This window comes from Berghia stephanieae, chromosome 3, assembly GCF_034508935.2.
Source record: "Berghia stephanieae isolate SIO BIC M18660-M18661 chromosome 3, UCSD_Bste_1.3, whole genome shotgun sequence".
Taxonomy (NCBI): domain Eukaryota; kingdom Metazoa; phylum Mollusca; class Gastropoda; order Nudibranchia; family Aeolidiidae; genus Berghia; species Berghia stephanieae.
The window spans coordinates 12,382,087-12,404,705 of record NC_088362.1 but is presented as its reverse complement, the minus strand read 5'-3'; the positions used below and the strand labels follow the sequence as shown (position 1 = coordinate 12,404,705).

The 22,619-nt window shown below is 32.5% G+C and overlaps 1 protein-coding gene across 10 annotated transcripts in view; it reads right to left on the bottom strand.

The window, feature by feature from the left end:
- Positions 1-1,126: 1,126 nt before the first annotated feature.
- LOC144967154 (uncharacterized) overlaps positions 1,127-22,619 on the bottom strand; it is a 187,107-nt gene continuing 165,614 nt past the window's right edge. For 2 of the 10 annotated variants that reach the window (XM_078904042.1, XM_078904051.1), the window contains exons 11-19: positions 21,678-21,753; positions 21,088-21,217; positions 19,703-19,788; positions 19,002-19,088; positions 16,816-16,971; positions 14,609-14,681; positions 8,985-9,060; positions 3,560-3,711; positions 1,127-2,581 (exon numbers count right to left, since the gene is read on the bottom strand). In XM_078904042.1, coding sequence (XP_078760168.1) covers positions 2,416-2,581; positions 3,560-3,711; positions 8,985-9,060; positions 14,609-14,681; positions 16,816-16,971; positions 19,002-19,088; positions 19,703-19,788; positions 21,088-21,217; positions 21,678-21,753 — 1,002 coding nt within the window. In that variant the 3' untranslated portion in view covers positions 1,127-2,415. Of the gene's footprint in view, positions 2,582-3,559; positions 3,712-8,984; positions 9,061-10,695; positions 10,811-14,608; positions 14,682-16,815; positions 16,972-19,001; positions 19,089-19,702; positions 19,789-21,087; positions 21,218-21,677; positions 21,754-22,619 lie in introns of all 10 variants that reach the window. The other 8 variants (XM_078904049.1, XM_078904050.1, XM_078904041.1 and 5 more) reach the window with 6 other exon arrangements.

Here is a 22,619-nt window from a genome sequence, read left to right as displayed (position 1 = left end):
CAAATGCTTACATTATACATTCAAAATAAAAATAATAATACATAACAGAGAGATGATTTACAAGGAAAAAAAATATCATCTCCCAAAACAATAACTATGCATTTGACTGTTTCCCTCCCAGCTAGGATCCCGCCAGTGCCAGGACAAAACCAAGTAATCTCATTCCAAGACAAAGACAGAAAGCATGTTGGAAAACAGATATAACGGGATAGAAGACAGTGTGTACCTCCCTGCCCACTATGGGAGGTCAGGATCCCCACCCAGACACACCATATTGCGTGATCCATTGATGTAAAGAAGGTGTTTGAAAGCGTCCACAGGCAAGGGTTCGAACTGACAATACTCCAAATACGGGCGTTCATGCAGGTAATGAAAACAATATCTTATAACTGTCCAATACCACACCTGATACCTAAATACAGATACAATACCTTATTTTTAGTTCAGAACATGACGTTCATTTAACTGTTTCATATTTGATATTTCAAACAGTCGAAATATCAAATGCACACCAAACAACATACAACTTGATACCGATGATTAGGATATCTTATTTTTTTCACAGCCTTTTTAATCCTTTATTAATAGAACAATAACATGTAAAAATAGTTTAAATTCATTTTTTTTCTAAATTATATTTGTTTTCCAATGTATATACATAGGTAGAGAGTATAAAGTATAAAAAAGGATACTTAAAGGCACCTTCAGCAGCAAGTAATAGTTTGAGATTATGAGTAGTTTTAAAAATAAACTTTACAAATTAACAGAAACAAGTTGTGAGCGAGGCATGCTTGACTCACATCTATACATTTAGTAACGTCGATAAAATCACAGCAAAAGTGTAGAACTCACTTCTATACTCGATATTTGAAACCAATCAAATATTGTTGGATTACGCATTATAATAATATAGAACAGAGAAGATTTACAAAATATACAGTGAGATACTGGTTTATGGATGGGTCAATTCATTTCAAGACCCTTTATTCAGAATCAAAGGAAAAAGAAGCCATTAACTATTTTTTCATATATATACATATATATATATATATATATATATATATATATATATATATATATATATATATATATATATATTTATTTATTTATTTATGAATAGTTTCCATTTATTTCTTTTTTAATATAGCTTTGAAATGAAGAATACACCAATGTTATTTAATGACTTATCTTCTCAATGTGACCTGTGCACAATTTATCACCTACTGTGGGTTAGAGTATTGGATTCTATTTCAGATTCATCTGCTACAGATTGTGGTTTTAAATTTGGTTAAATGAAGGTTATTCTTTGACTCCAAACTTACCATTAAAACTCATCTTTTAAAAAAATAATAAGACAGTTTCTTGTAAGTAGTAGTTCTAACGTGAAGATTTGAATGGATTATACGCCAAAAGAGGCGATCGTTTGTAAATTATGTGTGTGCGGACACCACAGTGAAGAGCTAAAGAACTTTGGGTTATCTTTTCAAAGTGTCAAAATGTGTTGTTAAATATATATTATCTTTTAATAGATTCTAACTCTTCAAGGTCCCTAACATAGGGATTGTTCCTTTGTCAAATATCTACTAATTAAAATTATTAAGGAATCATATTGGATAACATATTTGGTGTACCAAGTAGTTATATCGATAAAGCACAAGTGACAATGATATAGCTCAGTATTTCTTGCCATTTCCGCAACACTGACTTCCTAAAAACATTCAATCTAATTTACATACTCTCTATAAATATGTTATACGTACTTGCATGAATTTTCTTCATGAAGATAACAGAAAGTTGATTAAACGTTCTTATCCAGGTCAATTTCAACTAAAACAGCAATACAATCTGGAAGACAATTTTTATAAATGGCACCTAGTTCTTCCAAAGCAATACTATTAAAGTTTGTTTTTTTTAAAAAGAGAGAATACGAATTTAAAAGGCCATAAACCCCAATATGAGGACATTATTTCTTATATTTATTGTAAAATTATTATATGAAAATAAAAACTTAACATGATATTATGCTTAGTTTTTAAAATTTTAAATATCTCTTCTGCAACATAAAGAAGTATAAAAACAATGGCTGTGTTAACCAACACAAGTTCTGAATTATTTATTAGAAATCAGTATAAATCCGCTTTTAAGCTAAAAGGAGGACTAAATCTTATGAAGATAAAACGATCTTGCTCATAGTTGTCCATCTATTTACTCAATTCTTTGATTTGTTTTCTATTGAAGGAGAAGATGGCAGCTTAAACAAGAAATGGGGCGAGTTTTTACAAACAAATATCTTGATAAAACATACTGTCGATTGAATTGTTATGCTTTTTATACTCTCAAATCTCATTTAATGCCTGAACCATAGTAAACTCATGATATATATGTCATTTCTGGCGACACCAATTTTGACGACAGTTATTGTTCAGACGATCCAACAGGGCAGGGCAAGACCTTGTTCCTCTCGTGGTCCCTGAGATGCCTGTAGATGCTTTGGACGTAGGTAAACACACATTTCCAGTCAGGGTTCTTCATCTTGACCATGTCATCCACGTCTAGCAATGGAGCGATGTCTGCTTTTTGTCTGAAGATAGAGGAATTTAAAAAATAAAAATAACAATAAAATTCCCCTTTATTCATCCCATGGAGGAAATTTATCTCCAAGTTCTATTCAAAAGGAAGACTGAAATAACCCAGGCGTCAGCCGCAATGCATCGCCGCAAATTGAGCTAGGGCGAGGTGACTTGCTCAAGGCCCCACAGCGCAGCGGGTAATCCAACCCAGTACATTTCGGGTAAGAAACAAAGACCTGAACCACGCTGTCCCCTTTTAATTTAGACAAAACAATAAGTTATTGTTACTATTCTGGCGCACGCTTAAAAACTTATACGTGAAATTTTGGCCAGGAAACTCGTCCTTCAGATATCAATCGATTAAAATGACCCTCAATTTGAAAAAAAATAACCCTCTCAAACCTGGGACTTTGCGATGGGGATTTCAACCAATCGATATTCGAAGAACGTGTTTTCAGGTCAAAATTTTTTAGAGTATTATTTTTTCCAGAGTACGGATGTGTTGTTTCTATGGTTTAAAATAATGGCATTCTTTTTATAAATAAATAGATATTTACAAAACGTCAAAGAAAAAGAATGTGCAAAGATTTAGTTTTATGGTAGATACTTAAATAAATGTTACATGATCAGTGTGACTTTGCGATCTTGTTATATGGCACTCTCTATCGGAACGGTAGATTCCTTGTTCGAATCTAGACATAGATGGCCCAATGTTGAAGCATCGGAAAAACGAGTTACTCACACAGCTTCATCGCACTCAGGTGTAAAATGAGCACTTGCCTGGAAAAGGCGTTGCCTTTTTTGGAAAACATTGTATCGTAATAGCACAACAAATAGATGGTGCGTCTCTTCCTACCAGTTAAGTATTGTTGTTAGCTTGAATCCCTATTGGCTACCGCGCGCTGAACAAGATTCGTGGAAATCACGCTATATAAAAGGTTATTTCAGGGTATTCCGCATTTACGAGAGACATATGCATTGAGACTTACTCTGCCGTGTCAAAAGCGAGGGTAAAGTTGAATCGCCTTGCCTTGGGATTGAGGCCAGCGAAGTCGAAGGCATCAGGGTAGAAGTGATGGATGAGGGCACAGAAGGCCATGCCAGTGTTCCAGGAGGAGGAGAAGTTGGTTATTTCCACATTCTGGGAAATGGGTCAGAGATGGAAGTTATGGATTAATGAGCTTGAAAAGAAGGTCGATAATCGTGATAGGGATAATGTTTGGAGTTGTGGATCTATGTGACACGACCAGTCAAACTGGTATCGGGTTGGAGTGAACCAGATGCCAAGAAGTCATTTTAAAGTTTAAAAGACAAATACGCCCCTTCGCACAGGCACCATTTGGACTCGTCGTCCAGGTATTCCTTGAAGGAATACAATTAATCCATCAAACAAGATGTCTGATGTCTACAGAAATCACCCATGTTGTCCAAAGTTAAAGTTAAAGTGAAATATGGAAGTTCTGGGATAGTTCACTTTATGTAATTGTATTTATTTTATTCAATAAAACACATGCGTTTGTGCGGCTTTCGGCCCTATAAGAACATTGAAATATCTGCTGAAGAATATCTGGCGAAATCCTAACGTCATGTCCAACCGGTAGCATCAAATTGCTATTGTCTATTAACTCCCAAAAGCGGAAACTTTTAGCTCAATGTACTTTTAGATGTAAAGAAATTAATTAAAACTGAAAGTGTAAGAAATAAATGATGTCAGTGAGGTGTGGTGATTGTTGGCTGTTGGCTGTGTGGCTGTTTGTAAGGATGAGCGTTTTGAGATGGAAGTTATCTCATTTTTTAAAATGTATTGATAAAATAAAAGATGGTAGTATGACAATTTTGAATATGATACGGCTTTTAATAAATTCTAATGATAATCACTAAATCATACTATAAATATACAATCTTTTTTTTTAATCCAACACAAAAAAGACAAAACAAAAACAAAACACATAACAAAACTTCTTTACTTACATTTATAATTGTTTGTTTTACTTTTGTTCTCTACAAGTCATTGTAAAAAATTGTAAGCGACTTTCCTTAATTCAAAATTTTAAAATATTTTTATTTGATTAACGTGTTAGAGAATAAGTCTGATTATATATTGCTTTATTAGATTCTGATGCTATTGGATTTAGTGTTCTCCTAATATTGTGGATACATTTTACTAAAGTTTATCTTTTCTACAATATAACACAATAAGAATAATTTGATAATTTCAATTTTTTTCAACTGAAGAACTTGTGACTATTCAAATGCGCATGCGCAAACCCCAAAAACTGGGTTAATCTGCCACACCAAAGAGTATGTTAGACATCCAGAGTACTAATCTAATTCGCCTATCTCAAACAAAATAAATGTCAATTTCAAAATTTTCATTTCATAATATTATTAAACATTCATTTTTTCAGTGGATGATCAACACTAGTTAAATTGATTGAATACGTTTTTATGAATATATTTTGTCTCTTATAAAATTTTGGCTGAATTTTTTTTTGGGCGGGAAAAGATAGTATTTGCATGAAATTCGATTTAGATATTAGTGTTGTTCAGCCACTGATAGTAAAAACACGCCTAATTATTAATACTAACATCCATGTAAAATATAATGTGTAAAACACATCAAATAGCAGAAAAATGAAATAAGATCAAAATAGCAGATAAATCCATTTGTAGATAAGCCATGCTCATGCCAGCCAGACTCTGAAAATCAGACAGCAGCGTAATATGAAAATACAGAGGTGCCAACTATAATCATTTCTAGCACATTAAAAAAAACATAGTATAATGCTTTTATTTTACTAAACATGACAAGCCTTAAATACCCTGGATAAACGTGGATCATGGCCAACTTGCTATATATTTACAAGTCTTTTTACCGAACGAAGTTTTGGGCTTGGTTAAATATTAACTTAATAGAAAATATTATGCTTTGATTAGCGAGTACATTTTTCCATTACAACAATGGTGAGATCATAACGATTTGGGTCATCAGGACTTTTATCTTTTTATCTGCTCATTTATAGTTGAGTTTACAATATGTATTTTCTAGTTAACGTCAATAGCTTCTTCTTCTTCTTCTTCTTCTTCTTCTTCTTCTTCTTCTTCTTCTTCTTCTTCTTCTTCTTCTTCTTCTTCTTCTTCTTCTTCTTCTTCTTCTTCTTCTTCTCAAAAATAAAATAGAGATAGAAAGAAGGACAAGAGAAACACAAATCAGTGTTTTATTAACTAGCGCACAACTTCTGATATATCATATCAGGCCATTACCTCAGGTCTTAACTATAAATAACACCTAATCTATACCAGTATTTACTATAACACAACTAATTCAAATAAGCGCTAAGTTAGTTTCAATTATTGTCAATTCAATTAGTATGCCATTAAAACTAAATACTACACATTAAAGAAACGTCCCCAACAACAAAGAAATGATTTTTTTAAAAATTAAACAAATAAACACATTTCTTGTTGTTATGAAATTCTATTTTTATCAATAAAATTAATAGAATAAAATCAATTTCCTAATTATGGACGTTTTATTTTTACACTCAACTCTGCTACTTTCTCGCACAAAGTGGGAACAAGAAGAAAACTATTCTTCTTATTATCATGGTAAGAATAGGCTATATAACAATAAAACGTGTGACATTTGACCGACTTGAAAAAAAACATTATTGTCCATTATTTTGAGAGAAAAAAACCCCAAAGAAACAAAACAGACCAGCTCTCAAATCGAAAACACAGTAGACATTATATAAACTATATAACCACTATATAAATTAACAATGTGTTTGTTCCCTTTAAGATTATATTACGCTTTAAGGCCTATTATGTGTACACTATAGTGCCAAATTCATTTTTATATATAGTTTCAAAGAATAAAATGTATTTATTTAGTTCTGTACTTAACGTTGTTTTTTTCAAAGTAGTTCCACGAGGTTCTCTTGGTAAAAGTTGGCAGTTTTGCATTACAGCAATAATAGTCTTCTCTATATTTATTTCCAATTTTAACACAATGTGATTAATTCGTATATTAAGAAATATATTTCCTGCAAGAACTTGAATAGCTAAATGGTTAATATTTACTTTCCGACATAGATTTAGATTGTTTGAACATCAATGAGTTATCCAAATACCACCACCATTTCTAGCTTCACCCAATACACGAAACAGTAAAATATGTAATAATATACAACCACCAATAAGAACCATCAGGGACGGAAGACATATATATGAGTATAAATATTTTCCAGCAAATATATTAAGAATATGTCTTCCTTCTTTGCGAGTTACTGTACAAGTTTTAAAACCTCTTACTTTTAATAATATACGACTCGATGAGCGACTCAAAGAATGAGAAAGGGGGATGAGTTGTCATCAAAATTGTGTTAATTTACTCAATCACACCTAATTACATTTTATATATATAATTAACTTATCGAACTTGATATCATTATTACAACAGAAAAAACAAAGAGTAAATAAACGACTTTTGACTTATGAAAAAATAAATTGGTGAAAAGATGCCTCCTTGATAATATTGGCGAAAACCTAAGATTGAATAAACTTTGAACTTGATATCACTTGAGCTGAAATGGCCATTGTAATAACAAAGTAATTGAAGTAAACAGAATAGCATGGAATAATAATTGTATATGATAGAATACTTTGCATTGTTTTGTCGCGCAATCTTTTTCCCTCTAGAATAGACTGTAATGCAATCATTCAAATATCATTTATTTCATTTATAACACAAAACGCTCCCAAAAGATTGTTATCAAATCACCTAAACCACAATAAGAAATATCACAGCAATGGAACAATTCAAAATACAACACTCTTTAGTGTCAACTACAATGCTGTAAAAATTCAAAGCATATAAAATGCCTCTTGCAAAAAGCTATGAAGAAGTAAGAGTAGAATTTTCAACAAGCATTTTTCAAAAAAGTAATATCTTGATATAAATCTGGCGCTCAACACACAGGAACATTTTTTTTTAAAATCTAGCAATGAAGCCAGGGATTTTACAGAGTGCATCCCTCAAACTTTTGAGCGATACATAAGTGCTATGGATGGAAAAAAATATAATCTGATCTTGGAAAGCACATCAAAGTAAAAGCAATTTATAAAAAAGCTTGTCTGGTGCTTGTGAATTAAAGTAAATAAAAATGAAAACAGAGTTTCTTTTGTTCCAGCATATTTTGACAAAGTTGCAATGTGCAGCTTAGTTGCGTTCAGTAGTAATTGTTTTGCTTGCTTTCAAACAAAGTTCTTTCTCTGTAAGGGGAGGGGGTGGGTTGCAGGATTATTGAGTGAAACAGGTATTGCACTGTGTATGGAAGATTGAAGGATCGAGTCCCATCGCATGCATATTTGTTTTCTTAGTTAAGCAAGATTTATTACTCATAACGTCCACTTGGATTACTTTCCTAATTGTATTAACATCTCTTTGAATTTTTAGAATCAACCCATAAAAAATTTAGCTTGTTGTCCATTCGGATTCTTATTTTCTTTTTAACTGTTATAAGATTGCATTAAATGATAAATCAAGAGTAAAATTGATGTCATGAAAATTCTTAATTTTTTAAGCTTCTGAGGACGAGAATTCTATGTTAAGTAAGTTTCCCCTTAGTTGTATAAGTTTAAATCACTCAAAAACCTTAAGCGCATTCTATATGTAATACACTAAGATACCAATAGACACCTTGTATAATATATTATAATAAGATACCCATGCCATGCTACGATTTCGACCATATGACATGCTGGATAAAGGACACAAAGAGGAGAGTGGGGCAGTTGGTATTAGAAGTGTCAATTTAAGTAGGCCTATGTCTTTTAGGATGGATTGAATCGTAATCTCAACAATTCTCAGGCTTAGGATATTGCGAAAACAAAAGAAAATATATTGAAGATTGTGGAAAATTGACGAGATTGATTTTTGAAAGCTTAAATTAAATATTTATATACGTTTAAATGTAAAGTCATTGCATGTGGATTGAGCAATATTGGTTTTCTCATATATCCATATGGGGAATAACAAAATTTTATCAAAAGATAAAATGGGGCTGTAATAGTGCCAAATGGTGAAAAGGATTGAGGAAGTTACTAAATAAATGAGAGAGAGAGAGAGAGAGAGAGAGAGAGAGAGAGAGAGAGAGAGAGAGAAGAGTAGAGAGAGAGAGGAGAGGAGAGAGAGAGAGAGAGAGAGAGAGAGGAGAGAGAGGAGAGAGAGAGAGAGAGAGAGAGAGAGAGAGAGAGAGAGAGAGAGAGAGAGAGAAAGCACTTGAAGGAAAAGCATGCTAGTTGTTAAATATGGTGAGATTTATAACATCTAATTCTATGGCAAATCCCGCCATGCACGAGATCTATTTCCGGCCAATGCCCCCATCAATGCCAATCTACTAGTTGTTTTACCGGATATCCTTTCGTCATGGCCTTTGTCCAATCGAGGAGAACCTGTTTGATGGCGCTTGGGCTCCTCGCCATATTTCTTGGTTAGATTAGGGTAAAAGTTTGGGTAGAAAAGAAGGAAGAGGAAGGAAGGAAGGAAGGAGAGGAAGGAAGGGAAAGAAGGAAGAAGAAGAAGAAGAAGAAGAAGAAGAAGAAGAAGAAGAAGAAGAAGAAAGAAGAGAAGAGAAGGAAGAAGAAGAAGAAGAAGAAGAAGAAGAAGAAGAAGAAAGAAAGAAGAAGAAGAAGAAGAAGAAGAAGAAGAAACAGAAAGAAGAAGAAGAAGAAAAAGAACATTTTAAAAAAGAAAAGGAAGAAGAAGAAGAAGAAGAAGAGGAAGGAGAAATATGGGAAGCAAAGAAAAGCCAGTCAGCATTTAGAAAAGTTATTGAGATTTTTTTTTAATTGATGGAAAATAGTAGAGAAGAAATAGCACAGATTGGGTCAAGTAGGGAAAGGATGGGTTAAAGGGGGGAAAACAACACAAAATCAATTAGGCATTGAAAAATGTAAAATGTGTTGAGGGGGAAATGGGGAGGGTATGCCAAGAATCGAACCACATGATCGCTGGATACATCGATGGAAAATGTTTCACAATGGGCAAATGAACAGAAATAAAAGGGATGGAGAAATGAAAAAGACGATATAAAACAAAAACAGCATCAGAAAATCACAGAAAAAAGAGCGACAATAATATTCAAACAGATAAACATAAAGTACAATATGACGTTTTCAAACAACAATATGAAAGAGAAGACAATTGTTAATTCTCAAAAAGTTTGCATTGATAAATCGTTGAGGCAGTTTGATAAATTAATAATAAAATTTCTCAGGAAATCAAATATCTGGAATAAATATGAAAATCTTGATGATGTGAAAGAAATGCCAATTTGATATTCACTAGGACCAAAACCTTAAACAGCTTTAAACAAGTTAAGATGTTGAATTACCCGAGATCTATTTAGTTACACAATATAACAAAAAATCATTCATTAAATCATGTTATCAACTTTTTAAAACGCAAAAATTAGGACATATGAACTTCAAAATGGCATTTCTCACACTTCATAAATTAATGAAATATTGTCGCGTTGAAATTCCACGTATCTGAAAAATCAATTCTGATAAATGTAATAAAAATCAAATAAAACTACACAAAATCATTCAGGTTGCCGTTGATCTTGAAAATCTGGAGACAAATCATCAAGTGATTACCAACGATTAATATTTTTGTTAACTGAAAGAAAAGTTCAAAAATGGAAATAAAAACACACCTTGAGAATTTGTTGGGGGGGTTAGAAAATTTTAATTTTAATAGAAAATTGTTTCGCTTAGTATTTGATACTTTTAAGCTTGGCATATGTTTTGTGAATGTCTGTGGTTGTCAAATATTTCTATCAAAATAATAATTATTTTGGTGTTTTAGAGTATTAATGCTAGTTATACTAAAATCGTTTTTTTTTTAAAATGTGAACACAAAGGAATATATAGCTATAGTTAAAAAAATCCAGTCTTAAATATATTGTGTTAGTGTTAAATATATACACATCTTTCTAACTTCAACTTCCTTTGTCAACAAGACTTGGAGTGTATTGTATGAACATGGATATGATGGTTATTATCCAAATAAACATATTTATACTGTAACAATTTACACATAAATTTGTGCTGCGAATACCTCATACTCTTGTGTGTTCTTCTGGCAGAAATAGAGTATTTCTTGTTTAATGGCCACGGCGTTTCTTCTCATGTTGTTGGCGGCTCTCTTGGCTAAAGACACAGCGACTAGGCCACTGATGTGTGGGAAGATCAAGGATAGACATTTTATTTTCATTATAAATTAAGTACAATAATGAATTAAAATAAACAGTTCAAAAATGTAGTTTCCATAAAAGATGCATTTTACCTTTGTTTTTACACAAGGTCCCGTTGCTCAATTTTCATGTATACAATTTGATAGATAAATATGACCCTCCGAATTGAAAAGATGTTAAGTCGGAGTGAACTAAAAGCTGAAAATTGAATCGACAATTCAAAGAATGAAATTTATATTTACTTCGTTATACTCTATTTGAAGGGAATGAATGCAATTCCTTAAAGTGCAAAAGACAAAAATTTTGAAGGTGAAATAGATGCTGAAAACCAAATAGACAATTCAAAGAATGAATCTTGGATTTACTTCATTATCCTCTTTGTTGAGAGGAATGAATGCGCCTCTTAAATTGCAAAAGACTAACATTTTGAATTAACGATAATCAATTATTACATAAAAACTAGTTTTAGACATCAGCTTTATTCCGTTACTAGGTATATATATAAGCAGGTTTGATAACCAAGCGCAATTGTTTGCTTATTTCAACATTGGAGTGAGTAAAATATATTATATTTTGCATTGATCTGAGAGTATTTCCATTACAACAACTAGTCCATAACAATTTGGGTTATCAGACCTGCAAATAAGTACACGCCACTCCAATATGATACCAGTTTGAGACGGTGAGTCACAAATATGTCAGATTTTTTAATTGTGTGTTTTGATAAACAATCATTAGATAGCAATATTCTTTTTGAATCGAGCTAAAATAAACTCAATATTCTTTTTGAATCCAGCTAAAATAAACTCAATATGCTTTTTGAATCCAGCTAAAATAAACTCAATATGCTTTTTGAATCCAGCTAAAATAAACTCAATACACTGTTTGAATCCAGCTAAAAATAAACTTTATGAATTCATCATTTTATACTACACGAACTAACATTGAGCAAACTGCCATAACTTAATCTGAACAGGTGTTAAACGTTTTGTTTAAATACGAATTTTTCTCTATATTATATGTTATAGTATTATCTTATAAGACTTTGTCTTGAGGAGATTTTTCAACAACTTAACCTAAAACTACATCGAATTATTATGCAAAATGTCAATATGTTTGTATAATTTCTTCATTTTAAAAAGTGAACTGGATATATAAACTCGGGATCTAAAAAAAGAGTAAATTAAATATAGGAGCACTCTTTGATTTAAATACATTAGGAAATAACTCAAAAGGGCTTGGGGTAGAGAGATAGATCAGATTGTCTTATAATGACAAGTGTAATTAGAAGGAAATACAGAGAGGGGGAGAGTCATTACGAGTATTCGTAGACTTAACTGTCTTGATAACATGGGAATTCAGTGAATAGAGGTGATTATTAAAGTAATTCCATGATTGATACAGAAAATACAAAGAATTTTTTGGAAAACATATGAACACTCAATTTATGGAAACATATTCTTCTAGCTGAGTGTAAACATAACATGGGCTTTAAGCTCTTAGGCACAAGAGACTGGGTAGGTAGGTAGGTAGATAGAAAGATGGATAGAGAGAGAGAGGGGAGAGAAGAGAGAGAGAGAGAGAGAGAGAGAGAGAGAGAAGAGAAGAGAGACAAAGAGAGAGAGTGAGAGAGAGAGAGAGAGAGAGAGAGATGATAAAAATTGTGAGAAAAAAAAGAGATCGACATAGGTAAAAGGCAGTACTGACATCATGGAATAGCAATATATGGTGTCATAATTTTGTCACAAAATTTGGAAAAAAGGCATAGATGAATCACAAAGGATACATGGGATGAAAAAGAAGTGAGCTGTCTTGTATGTTTCTTTCAGTTTCAATTTGAAGTAGTGTAGAAAGGGTGGTTCTATCTAATAGTAGTCGTAGCCTTCGTAAACTCATAGCCTGACACTAACCAAAACATTACGTCACAATACAAGGTAACGGACACCAAAAAAAAAAGTGAAAAGTATGGTACATTCGTGTGTACTACCAATGGGATCATTTGTTTCCTCGAGTACTACTAACGACAACTCGCTTTCTATCATCTTTTGATAATAGGGCAGAGAAGTCGTGATAGCACGTCTTCTACCCTTCCGGTTCAAAACTCATTGGAAGTGTGTTAGGTAACCAGTCCTTTGACGGATTAATAATGATTTAAGTTATCGATTGAAATATCATAAGATTACATAACTATTTGAGAAGCAGGAGGTATAGGCAGATTATTAAGTTTACGGGATGTAAAAGAGGAAGGATAGATGTCTTTTTATTGACGACAAGCCTAAACTTAAACAAAAAAAAATAAGATGTCAGCACTCTGAAACCAGAAGATCAATGTATCCAGGCCTCCGAAAGAGGGATTTTACACTTCCAATGAGATCGGAACCAGTTTTTTGACATCACACATTTGTTCCCTATTGTAGCCTGACGTAATTTTTGGGACGTGTCAGACAATAAGTTAAATAAGACAACGCTCAATTACAAAATACAATCATTAAATAGAAATAATAATATTATAGTCGGTGATCAAGATCGAGGACTCAAGGGAACTTGGGTAGTCATCTTTGAAGAATTGGGCTAGGGGAAGTAACTGTGTAAAATATGAATGTGTTACAGGTTTTAATGAGTTACCCCTCTTCTTCCTCTCCAGTCGGTTGATGGGCATTTGTTCGGTAGGTGCTGGAATGCATGCTTTTAGTGTCATTTCATAATATGCTCTTATATAAATATAACGCTCATATCAATTAATCAATTTAATGAGAAGATTTGATGATGATGATTATGATGATGATGATGATGATGATGATGATGATGATGATGATGATGATGGTGATGATGATGATGATGATGATGCCAATTTAGGAGTTGATAATAACTATGGTGATGGAAATGGTATTGATGATGATGATGATGGTGATGGTGATGGTGATAAAGATGATGACAATTTAGGAGTTGATGATAACTATGGTGATGGAAGTGTAATTGATGATGATGATGATATGATAATGATGATATGATAATGATGATGATTATGATGATGAAGATAATGATAATGATCATGATGAAGATGATAATGATGATGATGTTGTTGATGATGATGATGATGATGATGATGATGATGATGATCATCATCATCATCATCATCATGTTTCGATGATAAGAAGAAGAGGATAAAGGCAGAGAAAGAGCAGCACAATGAGATTTTAAAGGAGGACGAGGAGCAGGAGGAGGAGGAGGAGGAGGAGGAGGAGGAGGAGACAGAGAAGGAAGCAAGATAATAAGGTAATATAAAATCTTGACAATTGCCCTGACAATTCATTTTAACCAGTTAACTGCCGATCACTGTAAAACATGTATTTAAAAACTTGGCTAGAAAACTCGTCCTCCACATATTGATGAATTTAAAAACCGTCATTTTGGATAAAAATCTCTGAAAATCAGGGACCTCGCGAGATCACATGTTCGAGCTTTTGCCAAGATGATGGTCATTTAAATCGATTGATATTTGAAGGACGAGTTTTCTGGCCAAATTTTTAAAATAAGTGGCTATTTTTTCTCAGTTTTCGGCAGTTAACTGATAAAGGTGTCAGTGGATGGTAAGGCTAAATAAAGGAAAAAAGGAAAGAAGAGAAAAAGAAGGAGGAGGACAATGAGATGTGAACTTCATCATCATGCATAGACAGGTATGTTGATGACTGGCGTATGGTGCTGATGAATGTGATGACGCCTGCAGTATAATAATGTCAGACATGCAACTCATAAACAAATCGAATGTGTACTCACTTTGGTTTGGCAGGGCTGGGGTTGGCAGCGTTATCCATCTGTTTAAAGGCATCCATGGGGTTGGTGGGTTTGGCTGGATATTCAAATAATAAGTGGAATTTTAGAACAGTTAATATTAGTAAGAATGATTCTTATTTCAATGATAAGGATGAGAAAATTATAACGATGATGTTGGTAATGATAATGATGATGATGAATATGATAATGCTGATGTTTGGTGGTGAGAAACAGGACGAGAGGGAGGAGAATAAGTGAAAAGATGGTGATTATGATGACAATGATGAGGAGAAGGAGCAGGAAGGAGAATGATGTAAATAAAATGACGATGATGACGATCAAGTTAGTAGTGATAATAATAAATTCAATAATGATAATATTGATAAAAACAATAATAATAATAATAATAATAATAATAATAATAATAATAATAATAATAATAATAATAATAATAATAATAATAACAGCATGGCGATATTTAAACGATTAGAGAAATGTATATTAAGATGCATATAATACTTGCGACAATTCATGTCTATTTATATTTAAAATAATAGATATTGAAGATGTGTGGATTAAAAATGCATATAAAAGTTGATGTATATTATATTGTAATAGATAATGGATATGATAGTAATTAGTTTGTTGGTTGAATAAGTTGTCTAGAAGATGTTCAGTTTGTCAATAATTTTCAAAGATTAATATTGCTATAAAATAATATGCCTTATTGAATGGTGCCATGAACGTAAATAATATAACAGTACACATTAAACATGCTACTCGAAGGGAATTTTGACAATGGAAACGAATCATACCAAATCTAATGAAGACAATGAATACTGCAAACAGCTGTGTTAAATTATCTTTGATGCACACAACACACTCTTTGGATTGGAGCACGCATAAAAAAAAATAACACACAAATCTTTCCAACAACAAGCAAAGAATAGTAACAGTTAACGTCAAATTCGTCTCTGGTTTGAGAAGTTGGGAAAAGTTGATATTTATATAAATTAATCGTATTGAATCTATAGTTTTCTGGTTACAACTTTAATAGTAGCTTTTTTGTTGGACAGCAGTAATTGTAAAGACATTCTGTGGGTTTGAACATTTGAGAAATTGACAGATATACAATGTAGACGAAGTTTCTGTTAGGTCTATTGTTATATTGTGTCTGTATTAAAACAGGCGGAGAGACAGAGAGAGATAGAGAGTGAGAGAGAGGGGGGGGGGGAGAGATATAGACATATACGTATATATATATATATAAATAAATAGGTGTATATGGATAGATAGATCTACAGAGAGCGTTATAGAGAAAGAAGGAAGGAAAGAAATAGAGAGATGAGGGAGAGAGAGAGAGACACACATACACAGAGAGAGAGAGAAAGAGAGAGAGAGAGAGAGAGAGAGAGAGAGAGAGAAAGAGAGAGAGAGAGAGAGAAAGAGTGAGAGAGAGAGAGAGAGAGAGAGAGAGAGAGAGAGAGAGGCGGGGCGGGAGGGAGACAAATAAAGTTGTATGTGGCGTATATTGGTTTCGGGGTGACATACCATTGTACATAATCTTTAAAACTTGATCATCTTGTTACAGTTGGTGATTAGTGATAAGTTTACATTTTGCCCCTAAACCTATTCAGATGTTTCATTTTGCCTCAACTATGCAATTAACAATTTTGGCGCAATGGCCGAATGAGCTCGAAGTAAAAAGATGTTATTGTAATATGGTTGATGAAAGAAGGTAGATAATAACTGATATTATACGTGTGTTATATAATCTTAGCATCTCAGACTTGTGCCATTTCCAAAAATAAAAAAGGCACGATGATGAAGGATAATATGGTAACATAATTACATCATCCATGAAGTAACCTTTAATAAGGAAATTATGTCACCTGTGATTTCTTTTTATTGAATAAAAAATAGAATTAAGATTTAGATTCGGGTTATAAATATTCCTTATCTGGAGCTCATTTTTGCATCGTTAAAGGTGTCTTTGGATTAATCAACTTAAATGGAAATGAAACGGTTACCAAATAATTATAGATTATAGTGAAATAAATTGTTCATGAGTTGAAATTGGCAACAAAATAGGCAGACAGGACCATCGTGAAACCAGGAAAAGTAAAAATGAAGGATGTCATTTTGTGACAAATAAAGTAAAGAGTTGAGATAAAAATCAAAACAAAAAAGTTAAAATGTAAGTGATATACCTTCACCTCCTCCTCCCCAGCTTTTAGTTTTCTGTGACCGATTGACCATTCCGTCGTTGCTATTCCACGATTCTGTTTTTACAGTGATATGACCACTTGTACCACCGGCACTCGTTGACCGCATCACCTGTTCGGTCAATTCCCTGGCGGTTTGTTCTGTTGTGGTAGTTGTTTAGTCATCATCAGGGTTAGAGATTGGTTGTTTGTGATGATGGTGGCATTGTTGTTGTTATTGTTGTTGTTGTTGTTGTTGTTGTTGTTGTTGTTGTTTGTACCAGTCATGGAGATGGGAGTCGAATTAAGTAGTAGATGTAGTCGTATGTGGACGTTGCAGTGGTAGTAGAGAGGTGTTGGTGATGAAAAGACGATGGGGGTGAATACAAACATAGGGTGAATAATACGATTGCTTAGGGTGTAGCTTTGGTTATCTAAGTAATCTCTTACATTGACATAAATGTCAAGGTATTCAAAATCATAATGAAATCAAAAATAGATTAATAGAAGACAAACAAACTTAAAATAATCGAAAGAAAAACAGAACTAAAATAGGGGGAAACGAAGAGGCTTTAAAATAATAAAGAAAGAAAGCATACTCTTCACGCCTGTAATAATTCATAGATAATTTAATCTCTCCACCTTTTCAGACAGTTAAGTGAATAACAATAAAAACCGGATTTGAAAACGAGAGTGTGAGACTAATATGTCTCTCTCTCTATATATATATAAATATCTAATGACGAATGAAAAAGGAGGATTCATACCATGATAATATCATGGCGGTAAATATTTAGACTTTACAGTAGCATTTCGTTTTCACAAATTTAAAAAGGAAGTCATATATAAAATATATATTGTTATAAATGCTTTAGTGTTTATGTACTGATACATCATTCAATATGATCAATTTTAGGAGAATACTGGATGATACATATCGTGGGGTGTTATAACAGTGCAGCCATATCTTAAGTGTTGATAGAATATAGAAACCGTATTGCTTGATATAGCCCTAAAAAATGAGGGCGCATTCGTGTGCATAGAGCTATATAATCCTTTACTTAATTATACCAATTTACATCTGGTCATAACATAATTCTGAACATTGTTTCTCTGATTACGAAAATTGAGGATCGAAATCAAATAAAAAATGACATTAGTCTAAGCAACGAAAGGATAGAAAACGATAAACTAAACATTCTAAAGGAGACTGTATTTTGTAACACTTTAAGGGGTAAAAGTAACCTTTGGTCAACCCACACATTTGTGCATATCAGTTAGTGTTCTGTCTGTCGCAAGATTGAGTGAGTGAGTTTTTCTCTTTAAAAGAAAAAAAAAAAAAAAAACACCAATAAAAACGTCTGCGTGTCCCAACTTTATAGTCACCTGTAACATTTAAAAGCAGTAGAATTGTGTGAGACAGGCAAAGAATTAATAAAAAATTATATATATATATATATATATATATATATATATATATATATATATATATATATATATATTATATATATATAAGTATAAAATATGAATGGATTCACTCACTTATATGGACGAAACACATGTTTCTGTGGTTCTATCCACGTCTTCAATCGGCATACTATTTCCGTAAAATGATTATTCCATCTTGGGGTCATTCTTGTATCTTTACTTCCTTTGTCATGTTGGTTTGGCGGTGATTGATGGTGATGTGTAGTGACATTCTAATTGCGTGTATGTGTATGTGTGTGTGTATGTATATAAATATATATATATATATATATATATATATATATATATATAATATATATATATATATATATAATATATATATATATATATATATTTATAAAGGAATCACTCAATTTTACGACACTCAAAACGATAACTGATTGGAACGCACGCATGTGTGTGTTAACCAAACAATACTTTTACCTTTATCAATTCCAAACCCATGCGTTTTAGTACATTTAGCTCCTGTTTTAAGCATCTATTCTACTCGAGGTCATTAATTTACAATACAGACAGTCAAATGCATTGCAAACAATTGGACCTGAATCAGAGAAACAAATTGTGATTCGAACACAACAACATTCTGTGATTCCTTTCATTGCCAGGAACACATTCTTTTAACTAAAGGACATCAGCTTATCATTGTTTTTTTTTGCTTTCAACCCTGAGACCACATCACGTTTAAAGAAGGATCGATAAAATACCTGCGGGTTTCCCCAGTGATGCTCCTAATCCCTTTGACTGGACAGTGGTTTCTGTCTTCTTTTGGATGACTGTTCTTGTGCCCCCTCCTGTTTGGTTTTTGAACACAAAATTTGGCAATGCTGAGTTATTTAGAAAAAGCAAGTAAGTATAACCAATCCCTAAATAAAATTCCTTGTTTTGGTCATGCATAAAAGACAGAAAAATAAAGCAAAGATGACAACACAAATTGTTATTATAATTATCACCATTATTATTATTATTATTATTATTATTATTATTATTATTATTATTATTATTATTATTATATATTATTATTATTATATATATTATTATTATTATTATTATATTATTATTATTATTATATTATTTATTATTATTATTATTATTATTATTATTATTATTATAATAATTATTATTATTACTATTAATACCATTAATGTTAAGAACTTAAGTCTTATAATAATGAGCAATTGGTTATGTTTATGGATTTACTTTTAAGAATTAAAATTGAGAAGAAGCTTAATTCCTTTTTGTAATGCTCAGAGTAGGAATTAATATTATGAATGTACCAAACATCAGAAACAAGAGAAGCGATAGAGTTAATTTACAGGTTTGATCAAACGACACAGAAGACAGCCGAATATTAAATTCACTAATAATGAAAGCAGTTCAAACAAATGTATATCAAGAAAGTTGATACCAGGCAAAGTTTTGCTGCTTTCTGTGGTAGTTGTGGTGGATGTTTTGGTCTCCCCTGCGGGTGTTGTTTTGCTCTCTGTCACTGTGCTGTATACGGGAGATAAAGAAATATACTTATAGATACAAAACGAAGAAATAAAAAGGACTAGGTCTAAGCATGATATATGACAAAGTTATCTTAGCCCAAAGAATCCAGATAAAACAATAATTGGATTTATCTAGAGCCACTGCTAATTAACAAAGATAGAAAATTGCATTGACTTTTTTTATTGAGTAGCTAATGTTCAGAGATTAGCTTTTTTTTAATAGCCGCATTAAAATGATCTAAAGACACAGCTACTATTTGAAAACGTGAATGATAAGTGAACAATTTATCGGGTAATTTTTTTTATTAGTCTTTTCGTGGCTTTATGGATGCGAACACGCACAAAATACGCCAAAAAAAAAAAAAAGAATACAAAAAAAAAAAACAAAAAAAAAAAAAAACAACATCCTGATGTGAATGTTGTGGAATCAAGCCCCAGGCTGGAGAAATTAGTGTAGAATGGCACATAAGAGTCATGACCAAGGTATGATCCGGGCCTTTTAAAGTGTAAGAAGTTAAGAACCGAAACATTTGTTCGAGGGGGGTTTCTTGTCTACATACTTTCTGCCTTCTTAATACATATTTTTAATCTCTGTTTTAAAATATTAGCTTATTGGCACACTTGAAGAGCCCAACATGACTCGGATTTCTTCTGACGCTTCTGACGACTAATTACTGAATAGGTCGGAACATACTTTATAATAATTATATAATAATCCTAGGGGATTCGAACCATATAGGAATCGAATTATTTGCTTTCTATATGGTTCGAATCTCCAAGAAGGAAGAAGGCCAAGGAGGCCAAGAAATAGTTGACGGAGAAGCACGATGGAGGAAGCAGGGAGAGGTTGATGCACATGGAAGCAGGTGGAGAAGAGAGCCCAAGAAAGAGTCAAGGGCGAAGCATCAGGATGTTTATGCTCCACTGGGGTGAAGGGCTTAAAAGTTAGGCAATATGGTTAAAATAATTGTTACTGCCCATTATAACTCTCCAAAAGCTTTACCTAACTCTCTCATTACCATCTATTTTCAGAATTGTACCCAACATTTCATACTAACCCACCAAAAAAATAGATTTTTCAAACAGATTAGCAACGGGTATATTCTGTATTATGTTCAGAAAATGAGCTCTGAAACACAATGTTGAGTTTTTTTGTATGGCTATAACTATAACAAAATGAAATCAGAATAAGAACATTGTTGGTTACATCGTAACGAATGTGACGATTTTCCTATGGGTGGTAAGGAGGGGGTTAATAGTGGCCCCACGAGCTTATGTCTCTGACTCAGTTATAACATACTTTGTTTTGATGGCCTGTTTAGCAAATCCCTCCAACTGTAACTTCTTTTGTTGCTCTTGCATCTCGAACTTGAGTTTGACGGCGTCTTGTGAAGATGCATCTCTTGCTTTCCTTCTGGCCTCCATGTCCTCTGTTGACAATGAATTGATGGGTCATTATCATCATCATCATCATCATCATCATCATCATCATCATCATCATCATCACCATCATCATCATCATCATCATCATCATCATCATCATCATCATCATCAACATCATATTTATTATTATGATTATTATTATTATGATTATTATTATTATTATTATTATTATTATTATTATTATTATTATTATTATTATTATTATTATTATTATTATTATTATTATTATTTTATCATCATCATCATCATTATTATTATCAAAGATAGTCAATGCAGATACATTTTACGCGACATTCACTCATTATTTATTATTTCATTTGGGCAAATACGAGTAAATGTAAACCTCCTCAAACTGGTATTATGTTGAGCTGATTTAAATGGTGTCTTCGTTCATTTTATTCATAGTGCATGTTGTAATTTATGACGCCCTTTGTTTATTTGACTTACCTCTTTGTTTATCACGGATTTCTCGTAATCTGGCTCTAATCTTTTTGCGTTCATCGAAGTCATCTGCTTTGTTCATCTGGTTGACGAAATAAAACAAAACAACTGAATTCCACTATTAAAAAACAATTCTTGCACAATTTATAAGCACATAAAAGAGTCTAACGATAGGGTACAAAAGTGTGCTGTCAAAAGTAAACTGGTTCCAATCTCATTGTAAGTATAAAACTACTCTTCTGGGGGACTAGATACCTACCTTATTTAATTGATCTGCTGGTTTCTGAGTGATGGCATCTTATTATATAGCTTAAATAAAGGCCTCTCATAAAAAAAAAGAGCATTCATCCTCGCTCTTTTATATTCCATATTCATAAGAAACTGAATATTATTACACATCCTGCTACTAAAATAGTTATAGTGCCTCATGATACAATATGAGACCTATTTATTAGTAGTCTTCCGAAGGACTGGTTACTTACGCACCTCCAAAGATTTTGGAACTGAAAAAGTAGAAGGCATGACGTCACGACTATTCTGTTCTATTGTATATTATATTGAGAAATGCCCATCTTCTTAAAGAAATTTACACATTGGTTCCGTGTCTCTTCTCGTTTTAAGGTGAGGGATGAAGGAAAAGTGTGAAACGTTTTACATGATACATGACAATAATCACAAAACTCTGTACCCGGTTTTGAGATGTTGAGAAAGATAAAAACACATACGTAAATATGTCTTGACTTTACATTGTAATATGTATTCTAAATTAAGATAAAACGTTTTTGAACAGTGTCTTTTATAACTGTGTGTATCAAATTTTGATTGTAGCTAATATAGACATGAAAAGCATCAGTATATCCCCAAAACAAAATGTATAGACTACCCCTCGACTAATAAACAGAAAGTAAAATTAAACCCGACACCAACCCCCCCCCCCCCCTTAAAAAT